The 25,713-nt window shown below is 45.4% G+C and overlaps 1 protein-coding gene across 24 annotated transcripts in view; it reads left to right on the top strand.

Annotated features, from left to right (window-relative positions):
* The window catches only part of FBRSL1 (fibrosin like 1), a 544,864-nt gene extending 523,520 nt beyond the window's left edge, over nt 1-21,344 (top strand). For 11 of the 24 annotated variants that reach the window (XM_074606379.1, XM_074606373.1, XM_074606391.1 and 8 more), the window contains 10 exons: nt 1,749-1,799; nt 2,731-2,826; nt 6,233-6,304; nt 6,879-6,917; nt 7,807-7,878; nt 9,185-9,317; nt 13,356-13,433; nt 15,226-15,309; nt 16,310-16,550; nt 18,312-21,344. In XM_074606379.1, coding sequence (XP_074462480.1) covers nt 1,749-1,799; nt 2,731-2,826; nt 6,233-6,304; nt 6,879-6,917; nt 7,807-7,878; nt 9,185-9,317; nt 13,356-13,433; nt 15,226-15,309; nt 16,310-16,550; nt 18,312-19,545 — 2,100 coding nt within the window. In that variant the 3' untranslated portion in view covers nt 19,546-21,344. The remainder of the gene's footprint in view (nt 1-1,748; nt 1,800-2,730; nt 2,827-6,232; nt 6,305-6,878; nt 6,918-7,806; nt 7,879-9,184; nt 9,318-13,355; nt 13,434-15,225; nt 15,310-16,309; nt 16,551-18,311) is intronic. The other 13 variants (XM_074606392.1, XM_074606390.1, XM_074606372.1 and 10 more) reach the window with 5 other exon arrangements.
* Nucleotides 21,345-25,713: the final 4,369 nt, after the last annotated feature.

The following is a 25,713-nucleotide window of genomic DNA, read 5'->3' as shown; positions in this document are numbered from 1 at the left end:
TTCCTTACCCGGAGCTCTCGCCATAGCACAGCATCTCATCTGATACGAGTTTTGTCCCTCTTCCTCCTAATTGCCGAATCTATATCAATTTTGGCATTTATTATTTGGTTACATCGACAAGCACTAATTTGTGTGTGGCTGGTTTCTCTTGTGGTAGAGATGCTCCTGGCCATGTAATACGTGTTAGTGTTTTGCCGTTGAATTTGCTCGTAACACAATGGGACTTTGCTGCAGCTGTTACAAAATTGTTAGAGATCTGCTACAAATGGATTTTGTCAGTACTTTAAAATGCACTCTCTCCCCATTTCTGGCAATTACTTTGTGGGACTGAAAGAACAAGATTCAGCTTTTTTTCCCCCCTCTCAGTTTCACACTGTGTCCAAAATGTAGAGACAGCCCTCTTCTGCTAAGGCTAGCAAAAGCCAGGAGTAACGGCAAAAGCAGCATTTGGGAAGAACTACCAAGAACTCAAGGAGCATAATGTTTCTCACTTTTCTTTCCCACTGCCGACTGCCCGATGACATTCTTGGGTTGTAATCTGCTTAGCAGCGAGACAATTAAAAGTAATACCATCCGCCCAAAATCCAGCCCCAGGTGTTTGCTCAATGTACTGGTGTGTAAATACCTACCCCTCTTTTCTTGGTCTGTGTAAAACAATCTTGAAACTTTTCTCAGAAACCTCCTGTTATTTAAGAATCCTGAGATCTGATCCTGCGAACAGCTCCCTCCCCTCCCACCCGTGCCCGTTGATGTCAGCCTTCATAGCAAAAACAGCTTGCAAGGCTCTTTTGTTGTATTTCACTCACATCTTCTTATATTCCACTAGATCAGGTCTGCTAATCCCAACACCAGAGAAGAGTGTTGAAATTTACAGCTGCATGTGTTTGGTAATTTATGGTATTTACACTGGAGGGGACATGGCTCCAGTAATAACTGTAATTAATGAAATTACGAACCTACTCTTCTGCACAGAGGAGTGTGAAACAGCAGCTGACTTGCCAAATAAGCAGCTTTTCGTGGGGTCCTACAGCTCCCTTCCCTGCCTTCATCCCCGCTCCCTCCTCCCCAGCAGAATGTACAAACTGTTCAAAAATGCAATGTATATATGCTTTGGTTTTGCTTCAAAGGAGGTACAGGACAAACGGGCATAAAAATAACGACGGGGCACAGACTGCACACATGGAGGTGTTAAAACCCCGTGCTGGAACGGAAAAGGTTAACAATCAGCTTTTCTCTGGGGCACTCTCTCTTTTGCAGGGGATGGGGAATATAGAGAGATTTGTGCTTCTAAAGCAATTAAGCCCTTTTCCAAACGATTTTGGCACTTAAAGGAACCCAGAAAACGGGGAGTTGGTATTGGTTGTCCCTCAGTAGAGGTTGGAGTCTAATGGAAAGCCTACCTTCTAGTCTGTGATCTAGTTTAGTGCTCCGGGGGCAAGTCCCAGGTGTAGACCTGGAGCTGTCGGGACCGCTCTCCTCGGAGTGACAGGGCCTCTTCGCCCGGCGCCTGCAAACGGGGCTCTGCAGTCAGACTCGGCAGCCCGGGGGCTAGTGCTGTCCCATCTCCGTTAGCTTTGGGCAATCAGTCAGCTCCCCGATGAGCGAGGATGGAATAACCAGTCAGTTCTGCTCTGTTAAATGCTGTACAAACGGGACATGATTATTTGTCTGTGTTGAAATCCTGATGTGTCCGCTACTGCCGAAACCAAACTCACCTGTTTCCTTTTTTTTTTCTCTTTTCTTTCCAGTTTGACAAGTACGCTCCCAAATTAGACAACCCTTACTTTCGACATTCCAACGTGAGTGCTTACCTTTCTAGGTGGTGTCTTTGTTAATGGTTCTGCTTGCACTTCTTTTGCTTGTTTTCAATCGATCGGTAGTGTTTTGATTCATTCGTTTCTAAAGCTCTTTTTCCGTCTCGATTATTTTTTTTTTTAAGATACAAAATTTTCTTTGGGCTTTTTTTTTGTTTAAACCTCTGTCTACTGCATTTTTGCTGCAGCGGCTCTATATTGCTGTGCCTGGGATGGCAGGGAATGCGCAGAAATTGCTAAATGAGTGGTCATTGCAGTATCTTTGCAGCTGGTGCTTCTCACAGTGCAGCAGCCCGGAGTGCATGGCTCTTTCACAAGATTTTGCTCAGGTCACAGGAGTAAGTCAGACTGGTGGTTTCTTCCTGGTGCTCCCCACTGCTCCAAAGCACAAAAACTATATGTTTTGGGACTTGTAAAACTGCTGTATGTGCTCAGGAGAGGCCTAAGCAAAACTTAGCCCAACCTACACAGCTACAAGGTGGCGTGCACGTTGCCTGTGGTTAGTGTGCAATGCAGCACCTTGTGGTTCTTTTTTGCTTTGAAAAGTAAAGCAGGTCACATCTCAAAACGGGATCAATTTGTTTGCTACTGCAGAAAAATGCAAAGTTAACCAAAAGTGAACATAAACCCCAAATTATTCTGATTCTTCTAAAAATGGTGAATGCTCTGTGCTTCCTGCAATAGTTCTACAAATTTTAAAGGCACACTTGTTCAGCACTATCTAGAAAATTCATCAGATGAGCGCATTTTCCAAGTTTTGGCTTTGCTCTTAAAAATTTTGAAAGCAAATTTAGTGAGTATTTTCACTGTGGCACTCGTTCAACACAGTACTATTTTTGTGTGTGCCAGGCTTGGCACCTACCTCCATTATTGTTCAAGTTGTCCTGTGACATAAGCATCTCTCTTTCTTTTGTAGTTCTTTCCAACCTATCCTCCAGCAATGCCTGGAATGCCACCCATGCTTCCACATTCAGGTCCCTTTGGGTCACTTCAGGGAGCATTTCAACCGAAGGTACAAACTTCTTCTTCTGAAGGCTTTGTTCTTTTGCTGGGAGAGAAACTATCTTCAGAGTCGCGTCTCTGGTGATTTTGTAGCACATGATTTAACTAGCAGGAGAGCAGCACGGGGTTGGAAGCGATCACCCCACAGATCTGTGAGCATCCTCTGCACAAAGCAGCCAACACTTTAGCAGAAATTTTCTCTTGGCACTACAGATTGTTCCTTGGAAAAGGATATAGTGGTTCACTTGCGAGGTCAACTGAAGCCGGTGGAGAAGCATACAGTCAAATGCGTTATTTGATTGAAATATTTACAGCTAATAATAGACCGATGAGTCCCAAATCATTTTATAAATTTAACAGTCTGAGATTGCAAAAGATGAACTGTGTTTATTCCCGGAAAAAAAATGAGAAATTGACTGTACAAGTGTGGGAACAATAGGGAGAGACTGCTGTAAATGGGTAGAGCAATTTGAAGGAGCTGCATTTTTATCCCCAGTTCCGACACTGTCTGACCTTGGGCAAGTCGCTTAAATCTTCTGTTCCTCAGCTTCCTCATGTATGAAATTATCTTGCAGTGGGTTTTGTAAGGGTTGATTAATGCCTGCAAGCTTCTTTGAGATAGTGTGTTTGAAAGGTGCACTGCAACTGTAACGTATCATTACAACTAGCACTGATTGGCATTTGGAAATATTGCCAGGATAACCACCATTTTTGATGAATTCTGTGGTGTGCACTGCTTTTTTTTCCCTCCCTGGCTTGTTCTTTTTATTAACTGTTTTTAAATGTACAGAAACCATTAAATCTCTCCACGCAAGAAATGCGCATTATATCTATATAGCATTTGTTTGAATATGGAGCATTTACTCCATTTGTAAGTTCAGATGTGAACATACATACTTACATACTGTGATTGTGGAGATCTCTTATCTTGAACTGCATTTCCATAGAGCTCTGCTGCTGTGTTAGAAGACTTAAAGGACCAGCCCTGTAGCCAGACCATTCCTGTTTGCATTGGGAAAGTCATTTCCATAGCCATACGGAGCAGGGCTGCGGGCTGTGCTTCCCACAGCAGCCTCACTGACATTGGTGGACGTCAGTAATTAGCAACTGCTGCAAATAAGGCCTCTTACAACCATCCCACTTAATGGTTTTTAATGGAAGCTGGAGTATTTCCTCAGTGCTCATCGAATCCCTTACGTTATTTTATTTTACGCACGCGTTACAAGTAGCAAAGTCTCCAAAGTGGCTGTTTTCAGCCAGAGTTGTGTGTGTAGTGGCTGCAGGCATGGAAGAGGAGCAGTTGCAGCTGAGCAGAGGGAGCAAAGGCACGGAATGTAGCTCTCCCTTGATGGAGTTTGTCCGCCAGGGCTAATTGTTGCTGTTCTTGCAAGGGATGCCGGGGGATCCCTACAGACCCCAAGCTGTCAGGGTGTGAACGTGACTTCCCAAGAAAAGGAGCTACACAAATAAGGTGGAATTGGCAACATTTTGCTAATGTGAAGATAGGGTTCAGTTTCGCCATAAGGCTACTGTTAATTAGGAGCTTCTGATACGCTGATAGCATGCTCTTCTGGTTTCCATCTTCATTACAAGCTTTATAGATACCATCTCATTGTAAAATGCCATTAGACCAAAGAGAAGCAGTTACATAGCAAGAAAGAAAAAGTGAGCGCAGACCCTTTACATTTTTAAACAGTTTTTAGTGCTGTATTATAACTAGCTTTTAATTCATTTTAATGATAGATACATAGAAATTTGCTAGCTTGAGTTTAAGCAGCACAAGGTCATACTCTGGTGCCATGGTTAATCGCTAACATCACTTGATCTGTGGACGGTGCTCTGTTTACATGCAATCTAACATCTGAAAAAAGAGGGATAGGTTGAAAAATTAATCTGCCACTTTGGCAGATTATTTTGCAGTTTCCTAGAGGAGACAGAGCCCAACTGCTGGGCAAAGCCACTCTAGTCATCGTTACCGCATCATTTTTCCATGCTCTCTCCCTCCCAAGCTGTTTGACTAAAGCCTTCATAATCACTACAGACCTGATGATTTGGTTTTGGCACGCTGAATCCTGCACTTCTTGCTTTCCAAAGCAGAGGTCTTGGTTTTGTTTTTCCCCTTCCCGTGTCAGTTGCCTACAGCTGTGCGTGTAAATCCACTGCACATAAATCCAGGCTGACGGTAAACTTCTCAGTGAGTTTCCCAAAGGCCGTTTCTCACAAGCTAAGAACTTGAAAAGGTCAGAAGTATTCAGTTTACTTTGCTGGAGGAAGCATTCACATCTTTCTCCAGGGGACAAAGGGACAGGATGACACCATGCTATTAACATGTTGTGATCTTAAAGCTCTTGCCTGTATGATAGCTGTAACTTATTTGCCACCTTATATATACCTCAGCTGTCAGACAGGCCCTGAGAGCACAGATCTGCCTGGGGAGCTCTTTGACTTACCTGCACACACACGAGAATTCTCTTTTTAATGAGTCTGGAAGTTACGTAGCCTTAGACAAATTAAAACCTATCTTTCCTCCCACACCCATGATTTCACTCATTCCTCATACAGTTTGACTCTTTGAAATCTACTGTAATTTGACCTAAAATATGAGTCCCTGAAATAATCTCTTGGGGAATAAGGTTTAACCCCTCTGCACTCAGCTGCGCGGAGGCACCAGGTGCAGTTGTGCTGGGAGTGGGAGATGGAGGAATGCCAGAGTGAGAAGACGAACGAGTTCTTGGGGATCGTCTAGGACAGGGCAACAGGTGGGATCCGGAGGAGGAGGAGGAACAGGGATTCATTGAATGAGGTGTTTAATTCTTGCTGGAAAATGATGGAATAAACAATGCAAAGCTATAAAAGACCCACAAGCACCTTCTAAGGTTTCTTATTTCGCCTTGTCGATGCAAATAGATGGGCTGTTGCCCTTTTAGCCATTGTGTTACCGAGCCCCAGTCGGAGAGCAGCCGTGGTCCAATAGGTGCAATATGGGACTGGGATGCTTGAGTTGTTCTGTTCCTGACCGCAATACCGGTTGCTGCCTGAAAGATGGAGGGAGTCAGTCCACCTCTCTCATTCTCTTTCCTACTGCCTGCCTGGTTTGTCTAAAGAATAAGCTTGGGGGGCAGGGACTGTCTCTTCCCATCCACTTGCATACTGCATAGCACAATGGGGTTGTGATTTCAGCAGGGCTTAGGGGTGCTGCTGTAATACTGTTACTGCCGCTAAATAATAATAGATGACATGGTGGTTAAATGCTGTTGGCTGTCAGTAAGAGATAACATTTAGTACTAATGCAGCAATATGCGTGTTCAAACCACAGTACAAACATGGACTAATTAATGCCGTTAACATCAGATAGAGATGTTAAATGTACCGCTGGTATGATACAGTATTGTTCATGCTCTATTCTTGTCTTTCAGACTTCAAACCCTATTGATGTAGCAGGTAGACCAGGCACAGTCCACCATACGCTGCTGCAGAAGACTCCCGGGGTAGGCAACAATATATAACCTTCCTTTCAGCTTATCTGGGTTTACAGTAAACACAGTGATGACTCATAAAAAAGAAAAAAAGAGAGCAGCTGGTGAGCAAATTGGCCTTCTAGACTCAGAACATGCAGTCAGGACAGAAGTTTCTTTTCCTGTTGAGACAACAGCAGCCTCCACCCATCGTGAATACAAAGGGATGTATTGACTGCTTTAAACAAAGTCAGAGGGAAATGGGGCAGAAAACCCCTTCAGGGTCTTTCCCCTCAGTGTTGCTTGGAGAGTAATTTTATGTGCTCCATTTCAGAACGATTATAAAGTTTGGAAAAGCACTGGCACTGTTCAGTTGCTGGCCTGAAGCTGCCTTGTTTATCATAAAATTCTGCTGAGTTTGGTGCAAGGAATGAAAGAGAAGTTTTAAGCCTCCTTTTAGCCTTTTAGATTTCCCATGTCACAGGAGACTTCTCTGGAACATTGCTTTCTAAATGTTTTTATTTGTTTGGAGGAAGGAAGTTCCCCACCTTTCTGTATATTGGCTAATTTAGAAAGACTGATTGTTTTATTTCTGCTTTTCCCATAGGTGTCAGACCCTTATAGGCCTCCAGTAAGAGTAAGTAAGGTTTGTGGGGGATTTTATATACATATATACATATACATATATATATATACACAGTCACACACTTCAAATACTGTGCATGTGTTTCTGAAATTTAGCATGTCCACTAGAGAACTTCACATTCATCCTTTATTTAAAGCAACATGTTTTAGTTAGCTCTTAGCTGCTTCTGATTAATAACGTTTAGGTTGAATCCCAACCTTCTTTTGCATCCATTTATGTGCATTAGTAGTTCACAGTACAGAATAAGGGTCACGGAAATAAATGACTGTGAGCATGGACAGACATTCACCAGTGATCATATTCATGCTGGCTTAGGTCAATGTGTTTTATTTGTGCTTCTGATGTTCCACAAAAACACCCTACAGTGAGTACCGCAGCTCAGCTGAAAAGCTGTGACTCGTTCATCCCTGCTCATCCCTGGTGATTGTTTGTCCGTACCCTTTTCCCCCCCAAATGCAAGCAGCCATAATAACCGTGCATGACTTAGCCTGCAGCGCGGCAGGGATGAATGAACAGGGCTCTTTTCAGAAACAGAGCTGTTAACTGTTAGTTGCTTTCTCTTAAGCATGGCATACCGTGCTTTGCTGACATTTATTTTCAGTTTATGAGGGAGGGAGCGCAAGTAGGAGAGAACAAGGCAGGGATCTCAAGTCTCCATGAGATGAGGAAGACATCCCACATCCCACATTCTTCCTGTTTGATTCCTTCTTAATTTAAACATCATCTGCTGCAGTACAGAAAAAAATGCTGATCACCTATTGTGCTGTTTTAGTAATCAGCCTTTCTCATTGCTTAGCTGCCTGCTTGACAGTAAGGGAAATGAAACGTTCTATCTGATGTAGATTGCTAACGTATAAATTAATCTAAATTCTTGTGCTTTCCATTGCAGAAACCCGGGAAGTGGTGTGCGGTTCATGTACAGATCGCCTGGCAGATCTACCATCACCAGCAAAAGATAAAGGTAATACAGACAGTTTCTGGAACAAAGCCAAGTCTTTTGGCTTACAGATTATATTTCAGTGAGTAATGAGCAGGAAGCAGTTACTGTTGGTGATTCTCAAGCTTGCCTGTATTGATTAACTAACACTTTCAATCCTTTAACATTTATTGTAGCAACCATAAAGTTTATCTGAGGGCAAGGGAGTTGGGTTGAAGGGTACCAAGGGGAGCAGGAGATACTAAATGCACAGGCAGAAAGAGAAGAAGAAAGGGAGGGGGAAGGTAATTTTGCCACAGATCCATCTTTTTTACAAAGCATACATGTTTAATGCCACTTCCCTGCTGTACTAGTACCTCCTGTGGAATACAGAGTATTATCCCGTTCCTAATGAAATGACCGATATGGTGCAGAACATATGACAAAACATAGAGCAGGGGAGTAGATTGATAGTTACTGTGTTGGGGGTTGTTGGGCTTTCTGCACTGCAGTGATGGCAGGCAGAGGGACGGGGTTTCAAACTCAAGAGGTAACAAGGTGTAGGTACACTGGGGTGCTGTTACAGCTTGAAGTTCCCTGTGGCAGGCAGAATAGCCGATAATGGGACTGCTGTAGCGTTTATTTTTTCATAGCTCCTGCTGTAGTTTTTTTGTCCCATTAATGAAGACTGTTCAGTGCTTAAGTAGGTGCACTGTAAGTAGTGCCTCTGTAAGTGGTGTATGTCTATTTTTTTAATGAGCAAATATATCATCTTTAAGCTATTGAGAGACTTACATGACTTAGGTGCAGTTGTGACCATGCTCACTTCTGTAGGAGGACGAAAATAGCCTCTGAAGGAACCTCATAGTTCCTTTATGCTTCGCTCCTTGTCTGCGTGCTGAGCTGTCTAGCTGCAGGAAGGGCATAGTCTAGGAACATCTCTCTTCCCAAACTGGAGAAGCAAAACAGCGAGTCCGTCACCCAGCTCTCATGACTTCTGTCGGCAGCTTTCTGCCTGCAGAATATTTTCTGTCAGGCTGAGAGCGCCGGCTGATGCTGGGGTGCCGCGCGCTCGGTGTATCACGTTGCATGCTCCATTGTGTGTGCTGAGGGGCTGAGCACTCGCTGCAGACCTTATCCATGTGGATGAGGCAGGCAGCTGAGAGGCTGCGGAGCAAAATGGCCTTACAGATGCTGTCAGAGCATGACTGCAGTACGTGACCAGAGATGCTGCTGTCACTCTCGCTAACTCTCCCTGGCAGGGCTAAGCAGGAGTGAGCCTGAACTCTCTCTCTTTTTCTCCCATAAAAAAGGAAGTGTATAATGAGATTGTTTTTATATCATTTGACAGCAAATGCAGCTGGATCCCCACAAGCTAGAGATAGGTGGTAAACTTGACCTGTTCAGCAGACCTCCCGCCCCTGGAGTGTTTCCAGGCTTCCATTACCCACAGGATCTTGCCAGGCCTCTGTTCTCTACCACAGGTAAGGGAAGATCATCACTTGTTGCAAAAAGAACTCAAACAGTCAGTATATGTAACGTGTGTCTCTACAGCGTACATATGCCTCAGAAATGGAAGCAGGCAGGATGGTTCACAGGGGTGCAGAAGCACCGGCCACTCCTGTCACTTGGGCTCACGGGGCTTCTGGGCTGGGCTCTGCCATGGCCTCCAGTGTGGGGTCCTCTGCACGTCACCGACCTGCAGCACTGGCTCTTACACTCCTGTCTGTGCAGCTGGTTCTTATGTGTCCTGATTAACAGGCTGTAGAGTGATTTTAAAAAGTGATTGTGACAAAACGCTTGAAAATGTTTCCATTGGACAGGATTGGAAGACACCCTGGTCTCTTTCTTGCTTTTATATTTGCCACATTGCTCTTCTCAGCTCCTCCACTCACCAAGTTTCTGATTGTTTTCAGAAAAAAAGGGTTTTTTGTAAAAGCAAGACTTCAATAACAGCATTGAAGATATCACAGAAGGTGTATTGGTGAAGTGTTCAGCTTTTAAATACAAAATCTCCCCATGTGTTATTAAGTCCAGCAATCTCTAAGGCTTAAAATGGCATATTGAACTAAAAAAAAATTAAATACAGTTTTCATTGATCAATTGCTTTCCAATCTGTTGGAGGAGTAATTACAATTAATGCAATTACCAAAGTGCAGTAAGCTTCACTGCACTGTTCTTGATGGCTCTAACCACAGGACACTGCAACTCTGACATTCTGGTTTTGGAGGTCACTGGTGCTATTCTTGTTGATTTCCATCTACCCAGTGTTGGATTTTTTCTCTTCCCAGGGCTTCGCTTCCCCCCCAGACCTTTTCAGATTTTCTTTCTGTGTTTGAAATGCCAGAGTCTGCCTTCTGTATGTTATTAGTTGGAAACTAATGTAATTTTCTTTCCAAACTTTACTCTGGTTTTATGATGCAATATTGCACTCTCGTTCTAACTCAGTGTAGACATGGTCATATTCAGCCTTGGTTCAACCCTGTTGAAATGAATGAGGTTAAAAGTGTTACGAATTTTGTCCCAAACATGACAGAAAAGCAAGAGATGAGAATCAAGCTGAAACCTCCGTGAGAACTGAGTTTCAAATGCAGATGTCGGATAGCCTTCAGGAACTCCACCAGTGGTTCAGTTTGTCTTTCCGCCCTTATCTGTGGATGGAAATTCTTAACTATCAAATGCATGTTTCCACCACATCTAATCGGTGCTGATCCTAGCTGTACATTGTAGGGTGCTACCCTGTATTTTGGTGTCTAAAGGTACTTTCATAGTACAGGGCCAAGATATGTGTTGCATCTACTTGGATGCATAAGCACAGCTGATTTACAAACCTCTGACTGTTTTCCTATGGCAGCTGTTTCCTTGTCACTGTCTTCAGTCTGTCCTGTGTTGTCATTGCAACAACCGTGTAAGGCTATATTTGGGCAGAGTTTACCCTAACAGGCAGAAAAGCACCAGTCCAGTTGGTATCTTGAGCTTTTTCTCTTGAAGATGCAAGCATGGCTTGCTTCTCCATTCATAAAAGCGAGAGGGGAAGTAGTATGGAATAGATACATTAAAGAAGGCAAATTAATAGAAAACTTTCACTGGAGATAAACAAGCTTACAGCAACTTGTCCGTGAGTATATTAATCACAAGAGCCATCACACGGTAAATCTAGGTAAAGAGTGCTATCAAAGTGAACAAACATTGCAGCAGTAATATATAGATGAATAAATCTTTTACTCTGCAATATCCGAGGCATTCTTTTCACCTTATCGAACAAGCGCGCAGTTGATGTGAATCATTGGTTCTGCTGCATTGCCTAGTTACTGCGGGAGACATAAGTTATCTTAGGGCCACCTGTCTTCAGGACGGATGTTCGGCTGCCTGGCAGACGCTATATTTAATAACTACCTGACAGCCTGCAATGCCGCTCCTGGCTTTCTCTGGAGGATTTTTTATTATCAGCCCGTGTAGTTGAGTTTGTAAGCCGTCTCCTTGGAAGAAATCTCCCATCCATTATACACCTTCTGAAATCTTAAAGGATTAGAAAGATGACAGTCTCCATCCGTCTTGAAGCATTGGAGCAGTCAGAATGTTTATAGATAACTCCAGGTCTCGTTGCCCTGGTCTCTCTTAAGTTTCCTCAACTCATTTTCTGGCTGCTTAGGTTTGTGGTGCCCAAGCTGGTGTGGGACACGCAGTGCTGTCTCCCTCTCCAGTTTTATAGTCTGCTCGTGTTCTGGACACATGAGTGTGTTTTACAACAACCGTCTGTTGTTGGGCTCTGTCACCAAGGAAGATCAGGTCAGGGACTGACCAGCACCTCCATAAAACGCTGTTTGTGCTGTGTTTGGCGTGCGGTTTCTCCTGTGCGTATTAATTTCTGTCCTCCATTTACCCCACTTCTGCTGTGACCATTATCAGCACTGACGATATATGGTGGAAACATGCATTTGATGGGGCTTGGAGATGATGGTCAGGAACAACGTACCAGAGCAGGTCTGCCACTAGTGTGAATCATTCATATGGGCCACAGATGAGGCAGAATTCTTTGTGGTGGAGGTGACAGGAGAGCTGGAGTGCCTGGTGGGAGGAAAAGGATCATAATCCTCTTTTCTGTAATAGAAAGTTATCACTTGAGAAAGCAATGACTAAGTGAGCTGTTAGTAAAGAGCCCGTGTTCCTGCCCAGTGGGGCTGCTGATGTTTGCTAGAGCTGGCCTGTTACTTCTCAGCATTAAGGGAAGTTAACTTTCTACCAACAAAATATACGAGACGAGCACTGAAAAGCTTTATTTAGGTGTTGGTCTATTTTGCACATGACTTAACAAGTCCTCGGGAAAGTGCTGCTTCTGTCATTGTCTGGAATTACTAGTTTCTAACAAAATGAGACAGTTAATGCACAGGTATGGCAGGTCTTGCCTTCTGCAAGGGAGGTGGAAATTGCGTTTGCATCCAGCATCTGAAAGTTATGACAGTTGCTAATTCTGCTTTGTCTGCAGTAGTGGAAGTATTGGCAGGGAGGGGCACCGAAAGGACATTCACAGTCTAAACAGTTGGGGAGGGCTGCTCTTGCCAGTCTAATACTAGAGACATTTTGTCACACACATCTGAAACATAAATATTCAAAAGGTGATTTCAGGTGCATCCTGAAAATCATCTGTACTAATCTTAGGGGACAAAATCCAGGCCTGTGGGATTACCCAAACATACTGTCATTTGCAGGATACATGGGAGTTAGTGTTCCTCCAAAAGCCAGGTATCCTATGGCAGGTGACCCCAGTGTTTTCATGCTGCGGTTGCAGGCCTGTTCAGGTTCGCGTGTCTCTGCCTGTGAAGGAGGCAAATCTCTCATTTTCTGCTCTGAAAAGAGAACAGAATTTTCTGTATGAGCCCGATCCACCTTGAAATACAGGGCAGACCATCTTGTTTCAGCCCATTCTGCCCCTTACCTCAACCTAGTGCAATCCAGCGTGCTCGGCCGTGGTGGTCCTTTCCCACGAGGTAGCGTGGCACCGTGGGAGTGAGCAGTGTCTAGCAAAGGGAAAAAAATATGGCAAGGGGAGCCTGTGGATGCAGAGACAGATGTGAGAGCGAAGACAGAGCTCTCATGGGAGAGGCATGATTGATGTTCCCTTCGTGCCTGTCATTAACTGATCTTTCATATAGACTCTAATCAGTCACTTCCAAGCACCTTCTGTCTGGGCCCATAACCTGGGCTGACCCTTTTTAATGTAAACACAGAGTAATGACTGAAAATGGCAGACAAAGAGGTTCACTTCCTCATTACTACAGGTGAGCGACAATGCTGAGTGCAAGGTCTCCTCCTGCCTCCTAGTGCCCACAGGACCCTTAAAGGGCACGCAGAGAAATCCTGCCTGTAGCTCGCTGGGCTGGTGTTTGGGCTGTTCCCTGGCCTTTGCTATGTTTAATCTGGCCTGGGCCTTTGCATCTCGTTCTTGAATGTGGTGGCCAGGACCTCTGTGTATGCAAGCAGTCACTTGCCACTGAACTAAAAAAGGGACCTTGTTCTCACAGGTGCGACACATCCCGCCACCACCCCTTTTGGTCCGTCACCTCACCACAGCAGTTTCCTGCCCCCTAACCACTTGGCAGGTAAGTGTAAGTAAACCCTGCCTTCGCCTTTACCCCTCTGACCCATTCCTGGCTCTCCGGTGTGGTCCTGCCTTGAGGCGCTGTAGCACAGGGGGAGGGAGAGGCTTAGGCTGAGGAACCAGAAGCTAGCCAGCTTCCCGGCCATGGCAGCTTCCCAGCGCATCCCCTCTGCTCTCCTCCAAAGGAGAAGGGCAGGACTAGCAGACCCTCTCCTGCAAGAGAAGAGGGCACTGCAGAGCAGGCAAGTCTGTCACTGCTGGGACGCTGCACAGGAGCTGAATTGTGACCTGTAGAGCCCTTCTGTGCTGCTGAATGTGCCCAAGGAAACAGGGAAAATTTATGCAAAGTTACCTCAAACAAGTCACAGCTTAAAATGGGTTCCTCCTGTACCGTTTCCCACCTATGAACGTTCTTGACTAGGTTCTTTAATAAAGTTCAGTGAACGGTTCCTGGCAGATAGCTGTTCTGCACATTTTGCCAGCCTTTCAGTTTCCTAATTGGCAGTAAGTAGAGCCTGATTTTCTCAAATTTCCTCATTTTAGAAGCTCACAAGCAGCTCATTGCCAATTAAAGTTCAAGCTCTGTTGATTAATGTTTCAGTAACACTCATCCAATCAGTAAATGTGGCATGCCACATGACCTAGTCGACTTTTTTTCTGTTACAAATACACAGATTTACATCAATTCCTGAACATTCTGTCAGAATTAACTGTATCTCTACAGAGTCACGTAACTACTTAATATCAAAGGGGAAGGGCAAGAACAGCTATTTAAAAATAAGTAAATAAGCAAATAGCTGTTTGCTTAAAGATCCAACCTATTTGCCTTGATATTTTAAAGATAAGGGTATCCGTGTGAGGAGGCGGAGAGCAACACATCTCCTGTAACATGGCAAGTTGAAGACTTTAAAGGGACAGTGAAAAAGCCAGCGGGCAGAAGGAGGAGTTGTTTAGAGATGCCCAGTAGGAAAGAAAACAAGTACACTGGTGCTATTTAAGCCATAGCCATCTCTGGAGCGCAGAAACCTGAGTCAGGCTATATCCGCTCAGAGAGGAACCTCTTCTGATGATGGGTGCCTTTAATGGGGGAAAAAAAAAAAAAGAAGACTTTTTATAAATATAAGTGCCAGTAACCAAACAGTCAGGTACTTGACTAGGAAAGGCAAGATTCATCTTTTGCCTCAGAAGATACATCCCTTTGTCATAGTAGCTCCTCTAAGACTACGCTATCTTTTCCACCACCACTGGGATCAAGGAAGGTATTATGGGAAAGGATTTTGGCACAAACAGGCCAAAATTAGTTGGTGTAAGGATGGATGTCCGTAGCAATTAGCCTTAGGACTGTCTCTAGGCACTGTTACAAAGAGGATAGAAAGTTGTGCACAGAAACAAGAGAAAAAAGAAAGGATGCATCCCCTCAATATGCTGACCCAGGAGCCTGCCGAGGTTCTTTCAAGGCAATTGCAATGCTTCTGCTGTTAGTACTGATAAGGAAGGGGAGTATAGCTCAGCAGCAGCCACCCTAATTTCAGCTATTAGACCTTAATTTCTAGCTCCCCTCTGACTGGCATACAAAAGTTTATTACAGCACCTGTTTGCAGAGTGAGCACTGAATCCCTTCTCCATTTTAACATGATGGGAATTTTCTGTGCAAAGAACCTTGCAATGAGAAGGATCAGCTTAAAGTCTGGCCTAATCCTACTTGGATTCAGACCGTTAAGAAGGGGAGGGGTGCGTTTCATTCTCCAACATTCTTGGCTAAATGCCTGCTAAATCCCTGTTTGCCTTTCCAGATCCATTTAGCAGGTCAAGCACCTTCAGCGGCCTTGGGAACTTAGGCAGCAATGCCTTTGGAGGATTAGGCAGTCATGCTCTGAGTAAGTACTGGCTGGGTTACTGCAGACAAACATCCCTTCCAGAAAAGCCACATGCTAATATTTACAGCAGCTGGTGGTAGTTTTTAAAGACGTTTCATTCCTAACCTCCATTCTCCTATCTGAAAACACTGCACCTAAGATTTCCAGGTCTCTGCGGTGGGAGCTTTTCTGCATGTCACAGACATCACTAGCTGGGCTCTGTGTCTCCTCACCGCTGAGGGCTGGTACCTTGTGTGCTCCTAGAGGTGCTAGAGCTGCCAGACCCCTCTGAGCTCTGGGACCCTATGGGCATCTAAAGTAACACCCTTCAACGGCGAAGATGCGTAGTGGAACAGCTATTGATACTTCTCCTAATTCAGCACATAGAATTGCTCTGTAACCGTTGTCTGAAGTTTAAATTACCTGTATATAATAATTTTACTTCAAAAACATGTTACCTGTAGGCAAGACATGCTTGAGAGCCACACATGAGAGCGTGCTTTTGCATCTCATGGTGCGACAGGAATCAGCTGAAGATCGATGGAGGAAAATCAAGTGACTGTTCTGAAAAGCCTACAGCCAAGCTCTATTTTTACACACACGCATACATACCACCATATAGTCTGGTTTCTTTGACAAAAAAATCCTTGAATCCTCAGCTGCAGGCAGCTGATTGCTTGTAACTACCCCCAAATTAAAGTTTCTGCCAGTGAGAGGAGCTGAGGAAAAACATTGCTTTTGTGCTGGAACCCTTGCCGGGGTGGGGGGAGAAGAGGAGCTGGGCATTTTCGATCATCCCTAAGTTATTTCTTCCACCAACAGCCTTAAAAGAGCTGGTGGATCTTACACCCAGTGTTGGAGGTATCTGCGTCCACCTGCGAGTAGCTCCCCCTCGCTGTTAGCTCCACATTAAAAAGTCTTGAAAGGACAGTTCTGGTTGTGATTTGCATTGTGAGAAATGTATATGCAATTATTTGGCTTGAATTATTTTTAACTCTTCCTCCCCCTGCCATTATTCTAGCTCACAACAACATTTTTACTCACAAAGATGGCCCAAACCTGCAGAATTTCAACAATCCCCACGAGCCATGGAATAGACTGCATCGGACCCCACCGTCCTTCCCAACACCTCCACAGTGGCCCAAGCCCACTGACTCTGAGCGAAGCTCCTCGGTGACAAACCATGACAGAGACAGAGAGCGGGAGCGAGAGCCCGAGAAGAGGGATCTTTCTCTGAGTAAAGACGACAGAGACAAAGAGAGGTAAGCAGTGGGTGCTTTTGAGCACTTTCTTTTCCCTCTCTTATTTTTTCTAATTTTTCTGATAGTAGAATAATCAGTGCAAAACATTGCTTGTCTTTGGAGCAGCTGATAGGCCTCTCCCTCAGATTAGCACAAGCACTGGCAACACAAAAAAAAAACCCTCTTTGCCTTTTAGGGTTTGTCCTCTGTGGCAATATGGTAAGCCCGTCCCCGCTAGCAGGTTAATAAAAAGCACCAGGCTGAGGAAATGAGCGTGTCGCTGCGTTTCCAGGGTATACTCGGCTGTTTTCAATGCAGCTGCTTCAGGATTGCTGTATATTCTGAAATCATGAAGGTAGCGTTGTGATGGGTCCTTTGGAGACAGTCATAGTTCTCATTAATGTACAGATATGCTGATGAATTCAAATGTTAGCTGGACATTAACGAGATAAAAATGCAAATGCCTGTATCTGGAGCAGCGTGCATGAATCCATTAGCAAAACTGATTTTTAAAAATTGCATTGTAGACAAACCGTTATTAACGATGACACAAGTGTTTCACCTGAGCTATAGATACTTCATTAGCTTCCAGTTATATGATTTTGGAGCTGTAAAGCCCTTTATATTTCAGAGCCCAGTTGTCTCCAACAGGTTACTTTGTAGGCAGTAACAGCCCGCAAGTCTTAGATGTGTGTGTTTGATTAGTGATAGGGGGTTCATAGTTTGCCTGGAGTGCTTTTAACGAGATCTTCAGGCAGTGCCTGTGAATGAGATTGTATGGAAGCAATACGCTGAAAATCGTCTTGCTGTAAATGTTAAATTGTCTGACACCCTTGCACGGATAGTCATTCAGCTAGGAAGCTCCCTTCTTGGCTTTAGTGTAATTCATTTGCAAACCAAGGTTACTCTGCTCTCAAGAGTGTTCACGCAGGGGTTAACATCTCTATGACGTTTCTATTAATTCAGCTTAAGCTGTCCCCAGCATCCCTCTTTGGACATTTTTTTAATAAAGTGCATCCTTGACCAGCAGTCAGGACTACTGCAGAGGAAGAAATCCGGGTTAGCAAATGTAATCATAAGGGATAAATACTTACGGAACTCCCCAAAACACCTCCAGCTTTCAGCACTCAGGTCTTACAGCTCTCGAAAGCAAACCCGGCATAAAACTTAGGCATCAGTGAGCCTCTCAGCTGCATAATGCAGTTCTCTCAATCACACCATCGTATTTTCCATTTAGAGAGTCTCTCATTCAGAGCAAAGTGCTTTTAAAAGGTGAGTATTATTTATTCCCCTCTTAAAGAGGTGGGAGTAACTGTGACTAATTGGCTTGCTCAGAAATAGAGGTGCAGTTAGAAATGTAAACCCTCATACCTCTCTTCTAAACCATGGACATTGTCATCAAACCCCTTGTTCTTCATAGCAGATCCTCTTGAAACAGAGGTCGATTACTCAGTTTCGTGGCCTATTCGAGGATTTTTCCTTAAGCACCTACCTTACCTGCCAAATCTGCCAACAACAAAAGCTCTCCTGCAGCTCCATAGGAAAATAAGCATCGTGTTATGGCTGCTTCCAGTCAACATTTTTTTTCTCTGTAGTACGTAAAGGCGGGTAGTGCGTATCTTTTAGCGTAGCGTCACAGCTACAGCTGGTGCTAGCAGAGCTTTGCAGATCACCTTCTGAGCAACCTCGAATTACGCAACTAGAGACAGCACTAGGCACGTCCAGCATCACATGGATGTTTGTTCACACAATACCAAGGATGTGTGTTCTCTTTTTTCACAGAGACCTCATGGATAAAAACAGACATTCAAACAGATCCTCACCGGCATCGGCTCCAGTGACACATCAGATAAGCAATCTCATCCGCAGCAACAGCCAAACCTCCAGTGATCCCATCAGGCAGGTTAGCCTCGGGGAAAGGGAAAGGTCCAAAGAACCCGAGCGAGAGCACCCTGACCGGCTGAGAGAGCCGCCCATAGCAGAACACAAGATTAAAGAGAGCCGTTCCCCGGTGAAGGAAACTCCAAGCCATGATAAGAGACCCTCTGAGGACAACACAAAGCCAGTAATCCAGTCTGTATCCCCATACAGCAAACCTGCACTAAGTGAGAGCTTGAAGCTTACCAATTTAATGAGCAAGGACATGGAGAGAAAGACAGAGCTTCCCAGCGACCTCCAGAAGATTAAGAACGACATCAAAGTCAAAGAGGAGAGGAAGGAAGACAGTGATGTGCTGGTGGTGGGGTCGGAGCCTTCGCAGCACTCCCGATCAGTGGAGCATCCCCCACCACCTACTTTGCATGGATTATCATTGCCTCACTCGATGGCTGCCTCTATGCCCATCTCCATGGGCAGCGTGCACCAGATGAACAACATGAATGTTCTGGACCGCAGCAGGATGATGACCCCGCTCATAGGCATGAATCCTTTGTCAGGAAGAGAGAGGCTGCCGCATCCTGGATTTTCTTGGGACCCAATGAGGGACCCATTGCGAGATGCCTACCGGAGCTTAGATCTGCACCGTCGAATGGACTTCCAGCTCCGGACAGATCCTATCCATAGGTTCCCTACCACCTCTGGATTTTACGACCATGAGCGTTCTTACAGAGACAGGGAGCCACACGACTATAACCATGAAAACCTTCTTGAAGCCCGCCGAGAGCAGGAGCGGTTGCGGCAAGTGGAGGAAAGAGAGCGCTTGCACTTACGGGAAGAACTTGAGCGTGCCAGAATGCACCACTTGCACTCGTCCCCCATCGAAAGTCACCTGGCACACGTGCCATCCTTCATGCCTCATTTAAGCGGGATGCATTACCCCAGACTGAGTCCATCCACTGCCATGCACAACGGGATTTTAAACAGGAACCCACCAACCGCCGCGCTGAGCGCCCCACCGCCTCTTGTACCAGCGAGCAGCACCAGACCTGCCTCCCCACGCAGGACTACTCCACTCACAAACTCAGAGTCCAGGGACTACTCCCCCTCTAGGAACCCCAAAGAAGTAGAGGCACGATAGTCCCCAACATTGAATTTTAAACTTGCCTGTATATAAAACAAACAAACAAACAACAACAACAACAAAACAAACAGAGAAAAAAAACAAAAAAAAACAAAAAACAAACCTTTTACAAAATGCACTGCTGTAAACTTTTTTTTTTTTTTAAATGTAAAATTTGTAGAAGTTAAGCACATTTCCATAAATAACGGGGTCGGGGGTGCAGACTTTCCAACAAGAAGGTTGCTGAGAATGGGAATTTAATATATAGGTATGGATTTTTGGTTTCGTTTTTTGTTTCTGTGCTAAAAAAAAAATGAGTTGAGAATATCAAGTTTGTACATTTTTTCCCAAATGTGAGAAACATTTTTAATGGATTTGTATTTTTTTTAATTTTGTGCTCTTTATTCACTTAAAAAGAAGAAATTTTGCTTTTGTTTTTAGTTAAATTTGCATTTTAAAGGCCTCAGATCCTTAAGAAAAAAATACCCAGGGTTTCTTAAAAGTATTATTTATGGAAATACTGTAGTTTTACAGTCCACTGTGAGGTTCCCTTCTGAGGCCAATTGATCACTTACCTTGGTACTTTGGAACCGAAGTTACAGATATATATTAAAATATTAATAATAATAATAATAATGTACAAAACTGTTTGTTTTTTGCCTTATTATATTATGCAGAAATTTAAGAGGAATTTTTTTTGACTTCTTGTTTTAAACAAAAAAAAAAACAAAGAAAACAAACTGTAAATATTCTGTTAATATAAATGTACACCAATATTAAATTCTTAACATAGGTAGACTTTATAAAAATGGTTTCTAGAACCACTCTGGTTATTTGTTAACATGGTTACAACTCATACTCTTGTCACAGTCAGAAATTCACACTCAGAAAGCTAAGTACGGCATATATACTTCAACTATGCAAGAACTTGGAGGCAGGTCTTAGTGGATGTTGGGGGGAGGAAGGTTTAAAAAAAAAATAAAAAAAAAAACAACCCAAAAACAACCAACTCGCAACTACGGAGACAGAATGGAAATGGCATGTGAACAGGAAGAAGGATGCTTGTGTTTAACAAAAAAAAAAAAAAATAAAAATAAAGAGAGACTGAATTTTTTTGTACAAACACAAGGGACAGTTCGTCAAGGAAAGAGAGAGACACACGCTCCTGGAAGGGAATTTTGGTTTCCTACTTTTCAAGCTGGCAAAAGCAGATGGAACTGGCACAGTACCATGCGGCAGACCCTTTCCTTATTTTTTTTTTTCCTTTTTTTTTCTCTTTTTTTGTGTTGTGGGCAGGATCGCTGGCAAGCAAGGACAATTTTCCGTGGACCCCTTGTGCTAATTGTGCAGTGTTCTTATTGGAATCTGTATACAAGACAAAGTAGAATTTTAGGAGTGCAAAAAAAAAAAAGTCTAATGGTTGATTAAAAAAAAAAAAGAAATTCTGATATATTATCTATAGTACATGAAGACCATAAGCAAATGTTTGTTTCAGTGTGGTTCTGCCTTGAACTGCTTTTTGGCATGATTTATTTTTTATTTCCGATTTTACTTTTCATCCATATGTAAATTTTGCCATGTTTTACTTGCTGTACCATCCCCCCTCCCTTATTTTATTTTTCAGTGTCCATGTTTTATATATCCTGGGCTTTTTCTCTCTAGTTAATTCAGCCATCCGCTACTATTTTCTTGGCTCTGTAACTCTTGTTTCCCCCCCCTCCCCATCCTCCCCCCTGCACCCCCTGTAATTTTAAACATTCAGTTTCCTTGTAGATCAATGAAGATAAATACAACATTGATTTTGGATGAAAAAGGCAGTTGAGTGTTTGTGTGTCGTAGCCCGCGCTGGCTCTCGGAGGCTAATGGCTTATCGACGGGGCTTGGGCGGCGGGGAGGAGGCGGCCGGCGAAGGGGTGGGTGCTGGGAGAGGGATCGGATTGTGTTTGTGACTCTTTCCCGGCAGAAGGATCGTGGCCCGTTGGCTGCGTTGGAGGCAAGAGCCGCCACGGCCGGGGCCTGGGGGGGAGCGTGGGGTCCCCGGCTCTGCAGCAGCTCTCCCACCCTCTGCGCCTCCCGTCCTCATCCCACAGCCTGCGGCCGGGGGAAAGGAGGATGGAAAAGGAAGCACAGCCTCCGTGCAACTGGCGTCGCTCCGGGAGGGTTATCGCCTCGAGCGCTCTTCGCCGCGGGCCTTTTCTTTGCCTCCCCAGCTTTTCCCGTAGGCTGAGAGCAGACATCTGCGGGGGGATGGAGAAGTGCTCCAAGCCCCCTCGCTCTCCGTAACTGATTTAACAGTGGGCGACTGTTGCTTTAGCAGCACGTTACAGCTTCTGTTTTTAAGTTTACGTGTGACTAAATTACTGAGCTTAAAAAACTAAAATGAAATAAAATAGCAGGGTCCTTAATCTGATGAAAGGAGGCTTATAACAAAATAGGCATTAAAAATTGGCACCTGCTCTCCCAGCTGAAATCGGAGGAACATAGAACACATGGTGGAAGTGAAAAGCGTGGACTCGGCATAAAGATACTGGTAACGCCGGCTCAGGGGGTTGTCATTCTCTGCCGGTGCCATCGTCCAATGCAGCGTCTCGCTTTACACCCTCTCTAGCACAGACCTGCGTAAACGAACCTCCCTCACCTCTGCTAGAAAGACTCCGTCGCTGCGTCTTCCCGATGCAGATCAGTGCGAGCGAGGCGGGGGTTTAGTGTACGCTTCAAAAAAAATACGAAAATGGACCGTACCCTTTGGAAGCGTTTGGTCCATTTAAAAAGTGAGCATTAAATCAATGCTGTGCTCCCCCGGCATTCCTGAAGGATTGCTTATTGCAGCCACACCGGTGCCGGAAGAATTCATCACGACTGATGCTGCGGCAGTCTGAATGTCAAAAGAAAATCAGCAGTTTGCCCTGGACTGTGTTGGGAGGTGTTGCTCGTGCGCTTTCGGGGGATGACCCATCAATAATGCTGCACTACGGCGGGATTCCTGCGGAATTACGCGGTGCCGAGTATCAGCCTTCTCACAAAATGGTTCATCATGATTAATGGTATTATTACCTAAACGGAGAAACTAATTAATTCAGCCTTATTCCTTTAAGCCACCCCAGCTGAGCCGCCTTCTGATAAAAAGAACTGGTACAGAAGGACTTCCTGCGTTTTGTGCATTTCTACCACTCTTGAGCTTTCATTTTGTGCAGTTTTTACCATTTTTATTCTCCTTCCGGCCATCTCCGTAGAGGCTTCCCTCAGTCACCGATGAAGGGAGGGATTTAGCAAACAAATGACAGTGGGAGGAAGAGGATGGGAGGTGGGAGGTTCATCGCTTGCCTGGGGCAGCCTGTTTTCACAAAGATGCTCAGGGAAGCGTGAGGGGGGAGCCCAGCTCTTGCACTTGCATTACCTTTTGTCTGAAACGTGATGCCACGTGCCACCATGGCCCAGTGGAATGAGACTTGGTGTGCACCATCTTCAGCCGGTCTCGGCCTGGTCAATAAAACAAATAACCAGGAGAGTGGGGGGGTGCAGGAAGAAGCCCATCTGTAACGCAGTGATAAATCCTCAGATTGCTTGTCAAAAATATTAACTGTTTTTTAACGGAAAGATCCAGTACTCCCCTAAAAAACAAGCTTTATTGCCTACAATAAGCATATGGGGAGTCTCCATTCCAGCCTTTACAGATACCATAAATATGTAGTTTTGGTGACCCCAGGTTAGATGAACAAAGGGCCGATGCAGGGGCACCGGAGGACAGCTGTCGCCGTCCCACCTGCAGCGCCAGCACCGCCCGGCTCCAGCGGAGGGGGAGCACGAGGAGCCACCCAGACAGAACTGCGACATCCTGAGAGCTTGGGCGAGAGCAAGACACGTCGGCTTCGCTTGGGGCAGGCTGGCAAGCGCCAGGGCGAGAGCAGAGATAATCAGTGCCGCGCAGCTCGGGCTCGAGCCGAGGAGCCCTCGGCAGCGGGGAAAACAGGCGTTTATGTTTAATTTGGCTTGTACCAAGAGAAAAAAACCAAGACCTTTCCTTTACCTCCTTCAGGAGATCCCTTTTTGTCAGAGTCTTAGGAAAACAGTTGTGGTGCAGTTTTGGGGGGGATTTTGGTAACGGTCCTGTGACCGACTGAACTGGCGTCACCCGTCGCTGCACCCTGGGCTCCCCATGCCGGGCCTGGGGTCTGTCCCCCCACACCCTGACGGAGCTTCCCCACTGCTGCGGGGTGTCCCTTTGCAGGAGCACTTCGCTTCAGGAAGAGTCTAGGCCAGGAAATAAAGCGAAATGGAGCTTTGGCAAACAAATTTAGCATTTTTATTCAAATCCTGGGGAGGCGGTGTCCTGGGGTTCAGCCCAGGAACACGGAGCTCTGGGGAGGGTGCGGCAGGTTGTGGGCATCCGGGGGACCTCAATCATGTCCACCCGCCTCCGGCACGACGGCATCCCCTGGCTGGGGCCACAGCTCCTTCATACCACCGAGATTGATGCTGTGTCAGGAAAACGTGTTTCCCAGTAGCACAATGTATTATGTGAAACGGAATAAAGAGCAGGGAGCAGGGGAGGGCTGCGACGGGCCTGAATTACAGGCTGCCATTTCTGATCACAATGTGGAAAAAGGAAGACCAAATGGTGTTTTGAAGTTTAACTTGGAAAATATTTTTTCGAGGCATTTGCGGAGAGTGTCTGTGAAGGCAAGGGGTTGTCACCCCCAGCCCCTGCTGCTGCGGCACAGCTGGAGCCCTCCCCCGGCAGCGGCTGGGACTCCTTGCAGGTGTCCGCACAGCAATTTCTTTGTCTTCACACAAAAAACCTTCTGGTCCATTAAGCTTCCTTAATTGCTGCATTTATCATCAGCCATTTTCTGCTTGTTCTCCTCCTCATTCAGCGAGGATGTGTCAAAATAGGGATATACCCGGCCGGCCGGCCCTCCCGTCGAGGACAGGAAGCTGCTTGGTGGCACCGGCGGCTCCATTGGCCGCTCAGCAGAAGGTCCCTCATCGCCACCTCGATGGTGACTTGTGCGTGGCACAGATCAGAGCAGCAGGGCCGCGCTGGCCGGGTGTCTGGCCCTTTGCACTGAGCCTTGATAAATAGCCGAAAGGAGAAAAATAGAGGGCTTATTTTTTGACACAAAACCCAACCAGCTTCATCCTCCTCGTCCTCCCGATAGGAATTCACGCAGTGAACTGCAGCTGCCAGCAGCGGGGTGAAGCCTTTCATCTCCCCCCCAGAATCATAGTTTGAATTATAGAATCATCGCCTTGTCTAGGTTGGAAGGGACCTTTCATGTCATTGAGTCCAACCATCCACCTAACACTGACAAAACCATCACTAACCCATGTCCCGCAGCACCACGTCTGCCCGGCTTTTAAACACCTCAAGGGATGTGATTCCATCACTTCCCTGGGCAGCCTGTTCCAATGCTTGACAGCCCTTTCGGTGAAGAAATTTTTCCTAATATCCAATCTAACCCTCTCCTGGCGCAACTTGAGGCCACTTCCCCTTGTCCTGTCGCCTGTTACTTGGGAGAAGAGACTGACCCCCACTTTGCTACAGGCTCCTTGAGGAGCAGAGGGTGCAGGAGACACCCAGAGGAGACAGGGCCCAGCTCACACCCCGCGCATCCTGGCCAGGAGCAAGAGCACAGCCGCAGCTGGGCCGGGGCAGGCAGGTTTCTGCTGCTGGTTTGCAGAGGAGCCGTCGCAATATAAGAAGTCATAATTAGCTCTTCTGCAGCATTCGCTCACCGTTTTGTTAATAAATGTTGTTATTTCAGGAAAAGGAAAACACCGTTAGACACTGAAGGAGGTGACCAGCTTTTCATAAATGCTCCGTTCCCCACCGCAGCCTCTCCTCCCGGCAGCGGGGGAGGAAATTGCAAACCAGAACTCTCTGCAAATCCAAATCCAAAGTGCCGGCCAGTGAGAAACGCAGTGGTGAGGAACCACTTTGGGAAAGCTTTTAGGTTTCATTATTCAAAAATCTTTCATTTTGAGTGCTATAGTATCGCACTCCAAAAATATTTGACTCGAAAAACCCTGAGACAAGAGCGATTTTTGAGAGAAAGGCAGTTTGTTGAAATAAGAAAGGAATGAATAATTTTAACTTGAGAGGGAATGAGCCCAGCTGAGCACCATGTCGGAGCCTTGTGCGGGGTGAGACCAAGCCTCAGGGGGTCGGGATCCCTTCCACATTGG

This window comes from Larus michahellis, chromosome 13 (genome assembly GCF_964199755.1).
Source record: "Larus michahellis chromosome 13, bLarMic1.1, whole genome shotgun sequence".
NCBI classification, from domain to species: Eukaryota; Metazoa; Chordata; class Aves; order Charadriiformes; family Laridae; genus Larus; species Larus michahellis.
This window is presented reverse-complemented; position numbering and strand designations above follow the sequence as displayed.